Below are 14,848 nucleotides of genomic sequence, written 5' to 3'. Positions count from 1 at the left end.
CAGCCTGACGAAAAGATTTCACCCGGGAAAGGTACAAGCCAGATTATCCAAACTGAAGATCTGTGAAAGAATAAGACTCCAAATGAAGACATACATAGTGCTGAGGTTTCTCCTACTTGTATTACTGAGGAGAAACCTTTATGAACGACGTCCTGCAATGATAATCAGGTTCCTCAGCACATCCTTCAATCATTTAAGGCCAGGTTGGACAGGGCTTGGAGCAACCTGGGATAGTGGAAGGTGTCCCGGCCCATGGCAGAGGTTGGAATGAGATGAGCTTTACGATCCCTTCCCACCCAAAGCATCCTGTGATTCTGTCCTAACTGACCTGTGATTTCTCATACCCACCCCAGAAGTGCACTGCTCACACATCCCCACCTGTGTCACCACGATGTTGCACTCGGCAGCCCGGCCGGTTCTGATGTGTTCATCCAGGATGTACTGGGGCACTTGGGTGGTTTTGCCACAACCAGTGGCACCACGGATGACAACAACAGAGTTCTGACGGACTGTATCCAGAATTTCACTCTCAAAATTCTTCAGAGGTAAGGCCTCTCTCTCTTCTTGGATCTGGAAAAAAAACCCCAGCACATTCCCAAAATCTCCAAAAATCAACCTGTTCTGCTCCACACCCATACCCTGTCTCCCTTTTCTACACTTTTCCCTTATACAAAGGAAAAACTTCGGAAGAACAGATAACAGTTTGTATTTTTTCCTGACACAGCACAACACTCCCCCACACCCCTCCCAGTGGAACATCCAGTCCTTCTGAAAACGTGTATTTCTGTTGAAATCCAGCCTTACACACTTTGTAGACATTATGTTCAATCCCTTCTGGAAGAAAAAGAGACTAGTGCAAGCACAGCATGTCACAGGAAGCACACTTACCCTCTGTAATTCCTGATCCTGCTCCAGACGGTACATGAAATCACTTTTCAGATCCATGCTTATTTGCTCTGGAGTGAGCTGCAAGTACAAGACATTGTTTGGAGGCTTTTTGACTCCTTATCTACATTCTAACTTCAATATCAAATCAGGCACTCCAACATAATCATCCCAAATGTCATCATTTCCTACACAGCTCCCTGAAATCAGTTACATCGATGAGCTATTTAATGTCATTCATTCCAGCATATTAAAATTAAATGTTTATCCTCTAAGAAGTTTCTCAAAAAGATCCAAAACACTGAAAAAGAACAATTGCTTAAATTGAAACACTTTAACTGCTTGAAAAACACACTCTAGTCAGCAGGAAGCCAATGAGATGATCATTCAGACAGGAGTTTTTAATGTAAGGAATGAACTAATGTAAGCACAAAACCACACACAGAACAGCAGCTGAAAACGGAGAAGTGAACAGAGAGGGAAATTCATCAGGCAACTCCTGTATTTCAACTACCAAAGAATTGCAAAGAAACTCAAATTTGTTACCAAAGAGCAAACTGCTTTTGCTGCAAATAAGTTTGTGCGCCACAACTAGCACTGATGAGATTTGAAGTCAGCTCAATTTGCAATGTCCACACATATCCTGCTTATGTGTTTAAAACAACACCCAAATCTACATCAGCTCCGTATTTTTTAAAAGTCAATACATAATGATCAATGTTAAATTGATGTCATTTATCGAGTGAAAGAAAGTATTAAATTACTGGTTTGGCCATACACACTCTGATTCTCTGTTGTAGGAAACTCAAGTTCCTGCCCTGAGAGTCTTTTCTTACCAGGTTATACCAGCCAGACCAAATTACCCTCTGAATTTGACAACCCAGTGATTTTCCCCTTCTCCCTCATTCTACCATGCCACATTGTTGCTTTTCATTTGTTCTGTGCTGAATGGGACTAGAAATGACAAAATATAGGAAATTTGGCTGATTGTGTAATGACACTTGGCATGGAGCAGTTTCTTCTCCCAGAAAAAAGTCCTAGCATGGAAATATGGGAAAGAGAAGCTAAGGAGTTATAAATGACATGTCCGTGATCTTACCTTGTAATTTCAATTATAAGCTTTGTATGGGCTGCAGAGTGGGAAGTAAAAAGTGAAACAAAGAAGAGAATTGGGACACTCAAGACACTGCTGCTCAATACCTAGTGAAACACAAAGTAAACACAAAGAATTCCCTGCCTCCAGGTCAAAAAGGGAAGAAATTTTATCAGTGGACTGTTTTCTCCTTTGGAATAGCTTATACTTTAAATCCTGGGGGGAAAAGCATTTAAAAGTTCTGGAAGCACAGGGAAAACAATCAACAAATCAATTTTTTAAGTTAACCTTACATTTGCCAGAGGACCCTCATCAATATTGCAGCCAGTCCAAGGGTTCCAGTTGGAATGAGGTGGTGACCAGGGAACAACTCCTGTGTGACTTTGTCTCTGTGATGGCTTGAATTGGGCCAACTTTCCGACATTGATCAGAACTGGATTACTGGGATCTTCAGGCTATAATTCCAAAAGCAGAGAGGGCAAAGACAGGTGAATGCATTAAACGAGCAGGTGTGATGTTACACACTGGAGTATCTCAGCCACACACTCACCGAAGGCACAATCTCCAGGGACAGCTCCCGGACAGTCTTTTGCAGCTGATTTTCTAAGTCAGGAGACAGTGACACCTCATAGGGTTCCAGCTAGGAAATATTGAAAAACTACATGTCAATATACACAAAAAGACAGACTGTGGGAGCCAGAACTGTGGGTTGAACCATCAAACAGGACCAAAGAGTATCATCAGTTCAAAATTCACATTCTTGAAATGTTTTGGTGACTTTTCATCAAATAAGAATCTATATTATTTTTAAATATTCGAATTTCATTTCGGAGGAACACATTCTCAAAGTTGCTACCAAACACCTAAATAATACATATTATTTGGTGTGTGCGTATATATATATAGAGAGAGAGAGAAAAATTTGAATACTCAGCAAACGCTCATGTGTCAGAGAATGAATCCAAACAGCTGCCCTCAAACAGAAATACTTAAGCTTGTAGAAACATTTTACTGAAAAAAGCGTTTGTTACAAATACTTTTTCATTTAAAATTAGTTACTGCTCCATTCGCATACCCATGGAGTTATATTTCTGATCCAAATCACTGGACAGAACAGAAACAGCTGCTAAACTAAAGAAACAAAATCAATAACTTGTAAGATGTTAAAATATGGAGAGCAGACTCTAACTCACTCATGTTTATGGCAGTGCTTCTGTGTCATGAAAGGAAAGCAGTAATTCCGGCCCCTCCTCCCAAACTCACCGACTCCCCTTTCTTCTTTGTTTGCCCAGAGTAAGGCTCGATGACCCCGAGGTGGTAGAGCTGCCTGACCAGGGAGAGGGCACAGGACTGTGCTGCCAGCTTTTTGTTGGACCCGTGCTCGCGGCTGAAGATCCCTGTGGCACACAGAAGTCAGAGCTGCAGGAGCCCATCAGTCACACAGCTTCCACAGAAGATACTACTCTGAAACAAACTCTCTGATTGTACACACAGGGAAGTTTCAAATCTTGATAAATCCAGAGTTTCAACCTAAAATCCAACAGCCCCCTCCAGCAGCTGCCTCACACTGGCTGTGTGATGTTGCTTACTGACAAGTCCCATGAAGTCTTCCCGCACTGTGTGCATGATTATCCAATACCATCCAGCAGCATCACACAGAGGATCCCTCACCTCTGGAAGTGGCTCCAACACGTAACTATGATAAAGTCTGTACCCATAAACACTCCTCCATACCAACACCTGCCTCTTGGTAAGTTTAAAACTTCCTTAAAATAGGAACACTTACTTCTGCCCAGCTGCTTCACATAAATGGTCATTTCTGCGTTAAAGCTCCTGCAAGAGAAACAACACAAAGGTACAATTACCAGTAGCTGACACTGCAAACATATTCACTCTTTCCAATATTTCTAGGCAAAGACACCTCTGTCCTCAGTTAGAAATTGTCAACTCATCAGTGACCAAGGTAAAATATCACTGCTTTTAGTCCCTTTAACCCCAAATTAGTCTGTAACACACCTGCCATCAATAGAACCAGTCGATTTGATAAGAAGAATCCTGCAAATGCCGCTGTTCAGCATTGAAATTTAAAGCCTTATTAATAGAAAATATGTTCTGACCTGTCCAAGTTTAAGGAAACAATTATAAAGCAGGTAGGACATTAATGTAACATTAATGTGCACCCTACTGTACCATTAACTGTATCCCACATTAGTGATTAGATGATCTAATCACACGATTATTAGATTAGATCTAATCGCTAATCACACTAGTGATTAGATACTAGTATAACACTAGTAACTCACTAGTAACCTGTGTTTCACAACTCAGATGCACCATTTGATACAGCTACTCTGCTTTTTACCACATGATTGGCCAGCCCAGAGCACAGCCAAAACCAAACCAGGTCATTCAGTCACAGACCACTGAACTTATCTGCACAGGAGGAGACAGAATACTTGAATTTGCATGAATTTCCATTCCCTTATTGCCATAATCTGGGAACAGCAGAGCAACTTGTTACTGAGCAACTTACTGAGCAACCTGTTACTCGAGTAACAGAGTTCCTCAAGGTAACACTGCATAGCAAACCTAATAGTTTGCTTAGTGGGCATGGGACCAGTTTGTTTAAAGGTCAACTGGTATACTGATCACAGAATCATAGGATCATGGAATAGTTTGGGTGGGATGAGACATTAAAGCTCATCCCATCCCACCCCCTGCCATGGGCAGGGACACCTTCCACTAGCCCAGGTTGCTCCAAGCCCCGTCCAACCTGGCCTTGGACACTTCTAAGGATGGGGCAGCCATAGCTTCTCTGGGCAACCTGTGCCAGGGCCTCACCAGTCTCTGAGTAAAAAATTTAGGCTTAAAGAAAAACATAATCTTCAACAGAGGAGGATGGAAACCAGATTCGTGTTTTTAAGAACCCCAGACCTAAGCCTGTGTTTGCCAGATGAAAAATTAAAGCCAAATTCTTGTAAGACAGGATTTAACCTGGCAAATGTGACTCAAGACATGGAACTGGGCTTTATTGGACTGAGATCCTCTTTGGAAACTAGGCCTTGACACTTGCCCAGCTGCAGGCAGAGCCTTGCACCCGTGTCCTTCATTTCTTGCTGCAAACAAACAATAAGAAAGGTTAAGTGAGTGATTTAAATTTCAGGTTAGAGCTCCTTCCTGTGCTACCAGCGAACTGACCTTCAGGCACAGTGGCTTCAGGGGTCGAAGGCCACTGGCTCTCAGGGACACAACAGCCACCTAAGACACGGATGACAGTATGTTTCTCAGCCAGGCCTACAGTCAGCATTCAATCTCATTCTCCTCCACCTGAGGGGAGAACAGCAACACCAGAAATCAGTTTGCAGCAGAGTCCCACATGATTCCCTAGTCCAGCCGTGTGAGCGTGCACAGATCTGTGGTGTCGCTCTCCAGCAGGAACAGGAGGAGGCGAAGGCATCCCATGCTTCTGATGGAATCCCAACATGGAGGAGCCACATCCCACCCCTTAATGTTGAGTTCTTGCTTTGTGTTTTAGGAGAACCATGTTTAGATTTACAACACATACCCTCCTGACATTATTAAAGTTTCTGAATCCAAATTTCCCAGTTATTACTAAGTTCTTAGACCATGAATGTGATTAACTGACCACAAATGTCTGAAAGCAAGGCTGACAGATCTGTTATAATTCTTTTATAATTAATATCTCTGATCATTACTCAAAAAGCCCAAAAATGGACTGGTAGGATGCATGGCAACTGGTATTTCTTTAAAAAAACTCCTACCTAAGCTATATAACCGTCCTCAAAACTCCGAAACATCTGAAGTTATCCCCCTCCTGTTGCACACACCCAAAAGGATTGACTCCAACAGTTTGCTCTCTCTTAAAAAGCCCTAGAACACATTAGGATTGTTAATTAGATGTTACAGCAGGTAGTGAATTCCCCCTTCTGCCATTCCATCCAGGGAAACTCACACAACCTTCCCTGGATAAACAGTAAACAGGAAACTCTGAAATGCCCTCTGGAAGAACAAGAGCCAGGCTGAGAAACATACTGTCATCTGTAGTCATCTCATTCTGCTCCAGACTATCTACATTAAAATACATGGGCTTTCATGCCTTTACCTGCACAACGTGCAACAAAACGAGCTGCACAAAAATTCCCTAACTACAGGAGAAAAGAAATGCTCAGAAACTAAGCCTACAACAAGCATATTTTAAATTCCTAGCACTGCACAAACTAACTTTTTTTGTCACTCACATTTAAGGGAAAGACACGGCCTTGCCCGAGAGACATAAATGGAGATGAAGTGACTTGAAGACAAGTTTTAAATGAGAATTTACAGCTTTCTGCACTGATACAAACATTTTAGATATTCTAAATGCTTGTAAGTCTCAACAAAAGAATACCAGAAGTCCTGCAAGTGAGACTCTCACGAAAGGCTGTAATAAGAAAATTCTCTTGTCTTTCTAAAAACATCAACTCTCATAGAACACAAGTTTATACAATGCAAAAAACCCAACCTCGGACCCAGCCAGGAGAATCCAGCAGCAGCAGCGTGCCATTGTTTCTGACCACAAAGCATCACCATATTTCACCAGAAATACAATGTCCTGAAGTTTTAATGATTTGTAGAGACTGTTTCCAGGGGTAAAGAAATAAAAAACATCAATTCTTTATGCACAATCTGCTATGAGTTATTTCCATTTGGGGAAACACATGCAAATTCTCTGATGGAATGGGCTGAAAGTCAAGAAAGAGTAATATCCAGCTGGTCTCAAGTGAAACCCTCAAAACTCCTTTGGGAAGATTCTGTCAAACTAATTTTTCCAGTAGAAGATTCCAGTGTCAAAAACGTTAACTGTAATACAAAGAGAAATAAAATGTCCTTAAAGCACATTTCTACATAAGCAAATTTAGGGATGTTGCTGGTCCTGGCTAAGACCACTGTGGAGCACTAAAAATAAGTGTGAACAGCCACTGTCACCAAACCCTTTGTACACAGACAGTGATTAATACTACCAAACCTGTTGTGATCAGGTCCCATTTCAGTGTATTTATATTCTTCCTGGATCTTCTCCTTTTGGAAAAACTGGTTCAGACGTGCCTTGGCATTTTCCAAGGTCCAACCCCCATGAAGGTCAGCATTTAAGTCCACTTCTGACTCTGAGGTCTAATACGGAAAAGAAGAGTATCATTTACTAGTTTTAAACATTCTTACAACAAGTCTTTCAAATAACTCACCCAGATTCTATAAAATAATTAAGGCATTACAGAAAATGCTAGAGAGTCCTCAGTAATTCCTTATTTTCACAACAAAATGTCTGTACAAACACTTGGATGTTCACAGTATCCAGAGTGATTTATTTTGTTCCTAGCTTAAGCAAATTACCTTTGTTAAAAGCCAGTGAGTAAATCTGCAGCTTAAGCTAAAATCAACAGTAAAATATCAAATGAAAACTCCAAGTTTGATTACAAATGCAAATAACAAATTAAAGGGGGTGAAATAGATACCTGTTAAGAATTAAAGGAGAATTCCATAGTACGACTTACCTCCTGACCTTCTTGCTCCTCTTTCCTTGAATAATAATCTTGCAAATTCGCACCCCGATCCCACTGAGCTCCACAGTTTCCAGGTGCTGCACCTGGGCCATTGCCTATCACGTGGACAAAACCAAAAATAAAATAACCCCCCCAAAACATATTCTCAGCAATGGAGAGGCATTTCTGGCAATCTCATAGGCCATGACCAGTCCCTCAGATCTCACAGTCATTCACACCTCTGTCCCAAAACTATGTCTCTTGTCTGCAGAGTATTTGGGAGAAAAATCACCACCCAAATACATCCAAATACACACAAATTACAGTTTTCAGCCTTACCTACTTCACCTTTTAAAAGCAAATGTGGAGGAAGGGGTCCTCCCAGAGCTGAACTGGAACCAGTGACATCTCTAGCTGCTTCCTGTGCTCCATCGGGGGTGTCACCTGGGGCTGGCTAGAGAAGGGAAGGAAGGAAAACCTCACCACACTGGAACAGAATAAGTTTTATTGTTCAGCTCAAAACTGGTCAGGCAGTTTAAAGAGCTCAGGCAACATTACACAATAGTTATCCCCAGTAAATATGCAATAGTTACTACCCAGTAGCAACCTCAATAGTAACACCCTTTAAAAACTGAAAGGAACGCAACTATGGGTGTTTGAACACTGAATTGCCGTGAACTAACTAGCACATCAAAACCTAAATATCAGTTCTGTTCCCACTCTGGGTTTCACCCGGGCTAAAGAGGCAAGAAAGTTGAGAAAACAGAATTACTCTCTTCCTTCCCAACAGATAACACATAACTTCATACTTTATTTACTTTATTTTTTTCTCTAAAATTGTTGCAATGACAGAGTTACCCTCCTCCTCAGCCTTTATGTGCTAGTCACTGCTGATGGTTCATACAACATCATAAAAAGCAGAGATCCTGTCACATACCTGAGGAGCTGTGGCTGCAAGCAGTTATGATTTAAAAAATGCCAAATTTTCAATATCTGGTTTGAGGTATTTGTGATTATTATTTTTTTTTTATTTTTTTTTAAGTACACAGGATTGTGCATATATATATATTATAATATATATACATGTGGGGTGAAGTCACAGCCCCACAAATGAAGTTTGAAGGATTTGGAGTGTTGCAGAGTGTTGGGCCATTTCCCATGAGAGCAGTGGAGCTATTAGATAGTTCCCATGGACACAGCCTTGAGCTGTGTGGCTAAGTGCAGGTGTTGCATTCCTGGATGTTGTTGTAAGAATATGTTTGTGTTGCGTATGGGAAAGTAGAGGTGGGAGAACTGAATAAAAAAGCTGCCTGCTGCCTTGAGCAGGCAGACATCTCTTTGTCTCATCATCCTCGTGTGTGTTGTGTGTCTTCTTCCCCCCTTGGACCCGGACCCTTCGACGGATACCCAGCGACATATACATACATATATATATATATATACATACATATATATTATAATACGTATCTAAAACAATTCCCAGTGTCAGGTGTGAGTACTCAGCACTTTTAAAGTCAGGCTGCACCTCACAGGGACTCTGAGTTCTTTCCAGCCTCATCAGCTTTGCAGCTTAACACGCAGATGTATGGACCAGATCATCCCACAACATTCAGTTGGACTCGATGGTCTTAAGGATCTTTTCTACCCTGATATTCTGCATGTATCCCAGTTTTCCAGCACTGCAAGCACAAGTCTCTCACACTCAATCCTCATCATTGTACAGGGGACTGAACTCCTGAGTGAAACACAACTGGGAGCATCCCACTGCCAAGAAAGGTCAGGCTTTGGCAAGGAGAAAGAGCAGCTTACTCCAAAAGCAGGGACTTCATCCTTCTTCATCTCGTTCACCCGCACCAGGTAGTTGATGAAGTCTCGGGCAGCGTTGCTCTGCGCGTCCTTCTTGTTGGTGGAGTTGCCCATGCCCACGTAGTTGAACCCTTCCACTCGGACCTGAAGGGAACAACACACAGCTGGGTGGGTGAGAGGGGCCTGCAAACCAGCAGCACTGGCTGAAACACCAAAGTCTGCTTGCTCATAAATACAGCAGAAATAATGTCGCTAAGTGTTGTTATGTATCACTGGACATAGCCATATATTTCTGCAGGGTTTGACTGTATTCTTTGTGCCTACTAAAGAGACTCTCACATTCTGAAAACCTCCATTCTCAGAGCACAAGTGCTTCCCAAAACCTTGTGAAAGAAGACGAATCAATGTAGGAAGGGACCCTGGCAACACACAGCAGCAAACTGCCCAGGATCACCTTCTTCAACCATAATCCCAAACCCTTGGACAACTAGGACAGGAGTGAGCCAGTGTTCCCTCAAGCTTAGCTTCACATTCTTGCAGATAAAAACATGTGATTAATTTGTGATTTTTTTACTTTAGAGCAGCAATTCTATGTCCTGGACAATGATACCTCCAACCAACCAATAACTGCACTGGATTCACAGCCAGACTGTGGAAATCAGCAAGAAAGAATGTTTTCATGAGACTGATCCTTTTACCTGTTAAGTTTCCATGGATGCTCACAGGGCATCAACATACAAAAACCAGAACAAGAATATACATATATTGTATAATATAGAATATATATATTAGTTTCTATATATTAGTTTTCACAAGAGCATGGAGAGACAGGCAAGAGGGAATGGATTTAAACTGACAGCGAGTAGGTTTAGCTGGGATATTGGGAAGGAATTGTTCCCTGTGAGGGTGGGGAGGCCCTGGCACAGGTTGCCCAGAGAAGCTGTGGCTGCCCCTGGATCCCTGCAAGTGTCCAAGGCCAGGTTGGACGGGGCTTGGAGCAACCTGGGCTAGTGGAAGGTGTCCCTGCCCATGGCAGGGGGTGGAACTGGATGGGCTTTATGGTCCCTTCCCACCTAAACCATTCTGGGATTCTGTTAATCTAACTGCACATAAACCCACTCCACCTGAGTAATGCTCAATCTCAGTTAAAGCACCTTGAAAACTGTTTTAATATCACTGTGCTTCTCAGTTTTGCTATTGACAGGGAAGACAAACAGGAAGGAAGGGTAAAATGACAAATTCAAGGTGTTTAGTGCAAATCCACGGCCCAGCTCAGAAACTGACCCATCCTGCACACTCACTGCCAGCTCCTCCTCAGAGCCAGCCTGAACTCACAGCTCCCACATCCACACTATCCGGAGCCAGGAGCAGAGTACTGTTACAGCCTAGCCTAGGAGCCACTCCAGCGGGAATTCTTTGATACGTTTCATCTCAAGTTCAACCGCAGGCCAAACTTCTCTGCAAAGGTGACACACAGCTATTTTAAGTGCAAGAAGGACCACACCCTTAAGAAAACCGATTCCTTTTCCCTGTAGCAGCATCCTTCCGGCTGCTTCCCTCCTGCCCCTCCCTTCACACCATGCACACAAAGCCGGGACTGTGAACCCTCCCTGAGCCCTCGGCTCCCAGCGAACCCCCTCCGGGCCGGGCAGGACCCCCGACCACCCTGGCAGAGCCCCCCAGATCCCCAGCAGCGACCCCAGGCCCCCTGCTCTGGCCCCAGGTTCGCTCTGGCAAAGCCCCAAGCCTGCACCGGCAGGGTCCCCAGGTCCCTGTCACAGACTCCAGACCCCAGCAGGGCCCCGGGTTCCCCGGCAGAGCCCCCACATCCCCCTGGCAGAGCCCAGACCCCCGTCACGGCCCCCAGACCCTCGGCAGAGTCCCCTGTCACCTGCCCCCCGGCAACATCCCCAGAGCCCCGGCACAGCTCCAGGTCCTTCCCGGCAGCGAGCCCAGACCCCCGGCACGGCCCCCAAGCCCCCGACAACACCCCCAGGACACAGGCAGGGACCCCAGACCCCCGGCGGGGCCTCCCAGACCCTCGGAAGGACACCAGACCAGCTCGGAGCCCCCAGATGCCCGTCACGGACCATACATCCCCGGCAGGACCACAGAGCCCCCTCAGGGCCCCTGCACAGCCCCTGTGGCCCGAACCCGGCGGGGCAGGCCCGCACCTCGCACAGGAAGGTCTGGCGGCCGCGGCCGCCGGCGGCGCGGATCTCGTAGGCCGGCATGACCCTCCGCCTGCCGCACCAGGCGTACAGGTAGTTCTTCACGTCCCCCATGGCCGGGTGGGCCGGGCCTCCCTGAGGGTCCGGGGGGCTCCCTGAGGCTCCGGGGCAGCACCGCCCACAGCGGCAGCGCCTGCGCGGGCCCGGCGGGACGGCGGCCGGGAAGGGCCCGGCGGGGCGGGCACAGCCCCGCCCCTCAGCGGGGAACGGCTGTCCGTGAGGGGCAGAGCCGGGAACAGCGCCCGGGGAGCGCCAGAAGTGTCCCTCGCTGGAGACATCCCAAACCCACCTGATCCAGGTGACCCTGCCCTGGCAGGGGGGTTGGACTGGGTGATCTCCAGAAGTCCCTTCCAACCCTAACAGTTCTGGGATTCCCTGTGATTCCATGGAGATGCTCCGAGGCCTGGAGCCCCTCTGCTCTGGAACCAGGCTGGGAATGCTGGGGGAATTCACCTGGAGAAGAGAAGGCTCCAGGGAGACTTTAGAGCCCCTTCCAGGGCCTAAAGGGGCTCCAGGAGAGCTGGAGAGGGACGTGGGACAAGGGATGGAGGGACAGAACACAGGGAATGGCTTCCCACTGCCACAGGTCAGGGTTAGATGGGATATTGGGAAGGAATTGTTCCCTGTGAGGGTGGGGAGGCCCTGGCACAGGTTGCCCAGAGAAGCTGTGGCTGCCCCTGGATCCCTGCAAGTGTCCAAGGCCAGGTTGGACAGGGCTTGGTGGAAGGACAGTGGAAGGTGTCCCTGCCCATGGCAGAGGGTGGGACTGGATGGGCTTTATGGTCCCTTCCCACCCAAACCATTCTGTGATTCTGTGATTCTCTGACTTCCTAACCTGCCAGACAGCATTCTGCACTGGGATATAGAGATGCACAGCTCAGTCGTGGCTTTGTTCCTGACATTAAAGAAAACAAATGGAGAAATAGCTGCTTATTAGAAAGCCAAAGCTTGCTATTGCAAAAGGGATGTTTTTTTAATTTTGCATTAAGGTGTATGAACACAAAGAGATCAGACAAAAGCAGGATTTTACATGCACAGACAGTATCCCAGTGACTCTGACAAACAGATACCAGTCTGAGCAATCTGACGGTGCCATACTGTTGTTTAAACACAGTGTAGTGCTCATGGAGAAGACAAAACATCATCCACCTGGAGGGAGGGTGGAGCCAGATCTTCCTCCTTTCTAGGCAAAAGGAGTCAGCCCCTCCAACAGGGGAAAATTTGCTATTTTTTTAATAAAAGGTACCAGCTAGACCTGGAATGTGCAGAGCTCCAGAGAAGCAGTGTAAAGTGTTGGGCCACATGTGCCCCACCAAAGCCAGCCCCAGCAGGAAGGCACTTGGGCACTTTGCCAATTCCCTGAAAGAAATACCAGCCCAGCATGTGGGGAATGTGCCACATGGCAGAGAATCCCAGCAAAGGAACCTCCAGATCCACGTGGAAGTGAACAGCATCGTAGATGTGGCACTTGGGGATGTGGCTCAGGGTTGGATCCAGGAGTGTCAGGTTAATGGTTGGACTAGATTTTAGAGGTCTTTTCCAACCTCAGTGATTCCCAGATTCTGTGTGATCAGTTACCATCAGGCCACACAATGCTGTCCAGCTTGGCTTTGGCCTTGGCAATGAACTCCTCAGAGGCACCAAGGAGCGGAAGCCGTGGAGGTCCCATGGGAATGCCAGAAACAAAAGTCATTACAGCTTTAGTCTGTGCAACACCAAAACCTGGGCAGACAAAAGCAAAATCAGGACATTTGCAGACCACCTTGCTTAAAGCAGCCTTGATAAAGGTGCCAAAAAAAGCAGCAGCATGGATTTCCTGGGTAATCCAGCATCAACCAGGCTTCAAGTATTTCTTGGAAGCAAGAACGGCGTAACTAAGAAGAGGGAGCTGTGCTTGCAGACAGGAAAGGCATTACAGTAAAAATTACACCTGCTTACTACATTTATTTATATATAGGCAACCCCAGTGCAGATTCTTGCAAAGGCAAACCCTGGGAGTAGTAACATCCTGCTCCTTGTCCATAGCTCTGGAAATTCAGTATTTGCCTCCTTATCTATAAGGCTAAAAAATAATGCAATTCCTCTGACTTTGAACCCAAGAAATAAAATCAAGCACTAAAGCTCAGCTACATTAAGCAGGGTTTGCATATCCCAGCAAACCCACAGGGAACACTTCTTTTCATTAAGTATCTGATTTAATTTAATTTGAACATTTCATGTCTGATTCAGTCTCCCTACACGACTCTGACTTGGTTGGTTTTAATTGCTTTTTGTATTTAATCTTGATTTTGTTTCTAAAAATCATTCAATTTTAAAATGTTTTGGCCTTGTACAGCCTTCAACAAAGTTCCACTTAAATTACAGCAAGGCAGGAGAGAGAAGTATCAGAGCTGTTTTCTTCCTTGGGCACCACCATCTCAGAAAAATGACTGTAGAAATAAAGAAATGAGCTCTTGGAGACAGAAGGAAAAAAAAAAACTAACAAAAAAACAACCCACAGAAAGAGTCAGGGTAAGAAAAAGGGTAAATCACAGAGTCCTAGCTTTAAATCTGTGAGATTTCACAGCAGAAGGAAGGAAGGGAGAGTGGAATCAGTCAGGGATGCTTGGTCAGCTCCCTTTGCCCAGCTTCCAGCTGCTGCTAAGTTGGGAAACAGCAGATGCAACAGTTTTTCACTGTGAAATCTTTCAGGAAGGAAGTTCCAAGAGTGCAGCAACATGAGAGTTTCAGGAGCACCAAGTCCACATTTTTAGACATAACGAGTGAAACGGGCAGTGATTACCCAGTTTACTTACCCAGTTTGATGACAAAGTTGAGAAACTCCCCAGTGAGAAACTAGAAAAGACCAACAGTAGTTTATTAACACCTTCAAGTTTGAAGGTGTAAAAGCATCTAGAGATATTATGATATCTATATTTTATACAACTGTAGCCCAGCTTTGAGAAAAGCCCTTGGCCACTGGGCCAGTCTATGGGAAATGCTAATTGAATTCCATTGGATAGGGGAGGGATGCCTCAAATGTCCCATAAAAACATTGGGTACAGATTGTGCACTGATGGCTCAGAACTCCCCATAAATCTCCAAGCTGCCCAACACCAAGAGGGGTGAAGGCAGAGCTGTTTTAGGACAGTTTTCTGCCCTACATCATGTAGGCTATCCCCAGAATATTCCTAGTCAAGGGGCTTGCTCCCCACAGGTTTCTTCAAGGAAAAAGACTCACCTGCATGGACGAGATTAGAGAGTTGAAGGGTAAGTGAGGCAGATCTTAGATAAAAGTTGGTTAGGACTGGTCA

At 45.2% G+C, this 14,848-nt stretch overlaps 2 protein-coding genes across 8 annotated transcripts in view; one reads left to right on the top strand and one right to left on the bottom strand.

Moving 5' to 3' along the window:
* DHX9 (DExH-box helicase 9) overlaps positions 1-14,848 on the bottom strand; it is a 36,462-nt gene that overhangs the window by 15,266 nt on the left and 6,348 nt on the right. For 2 of the 7 annotated variants that reach the window (XM_051793713.1, XM_051793668.1), the window contains 11 exons: positions 14,351-14,390; positions 9,328-9,468; positions 7,858-7,972; positions 7,531-7,634; positions 7,005-7,150; positions 3,765-3,811; positions 3,242-3,375; positions 2,529-2,618; positions 2,272-2,433; positions 889-966; positions 379-570 (listed from right to left, as the gene is read on the bottom strand). In XM_051793713.1, coding sequence (XP_051649673.1) covers positions 379-570; positions 889-966; positions 2,272-2,433; positions 2,529-2,618; positions 3,242-3,375; positions 3,765-3,811; positions 7,005-7,150; positions 7,531-7,634; positions 7,858-7,972; positions 9,328-9,468; positions 14,351-14,390 — 1,249 coding nt within the window. Of the gene's footprint in view, positions 1-378; positions 571-888; positions 967-2,271; positions 2,434-2,528; positions 2,619-3,241; positions 3,376-3,764; positions 3,812-7,004; positions 7,151-7,530; positions 7,635-7,853; positions 7,973-9,327; positions 9,469-10,659; positions 10,908-11,498; positions 11,714-12,767; positions 13,278-13,315; positions 13,985-14,350; positions 14,391-14,848 lie in introns of those variants that run through there. The other 5 variants (XM_051793659.1, XM_051793679.1, XM_051793694.1 and 2 more) reach the window with 5 other exon arrangements.
* Positions 9,498-14,848, top strand: part of ZBTB37 (zinc finger and BTB domain containing 37) — a 51,866-nt gene continuing 46,515 nt past the window's right edge. Inside the window, exon 1 of the mRNA XM_051794272.1 lies at positions 9,498-10,341. The gene's annotated coding sequence lies outside the window, so the exon portion shown is untranslated. The remainder of the gene's footprint in view (positions 10,342-14,848) is intronic.

The sequence above is a fragment of the Manacus candei genome, unplaced genomic scaffold (assembly GCF_025592945.1).
Source record: "Manacus candei isolate 608988 ecotype Guabito, Panama unplaced genomic scaffold, ASM2559294v1 h1tg000005l, whole genome shotgun sequence".
NCBI classification, from domain to species: domain Eukaryota; kingdom Metazoa; phylum Chordata; class Aves; order Passeriformes; family Pipridae; genus Manacus; species Manacus candei.
Note: the sequence above shows the minus strand (reverse complement) of the source record. Positions and strands in the feature narration are given on the sequence as shown.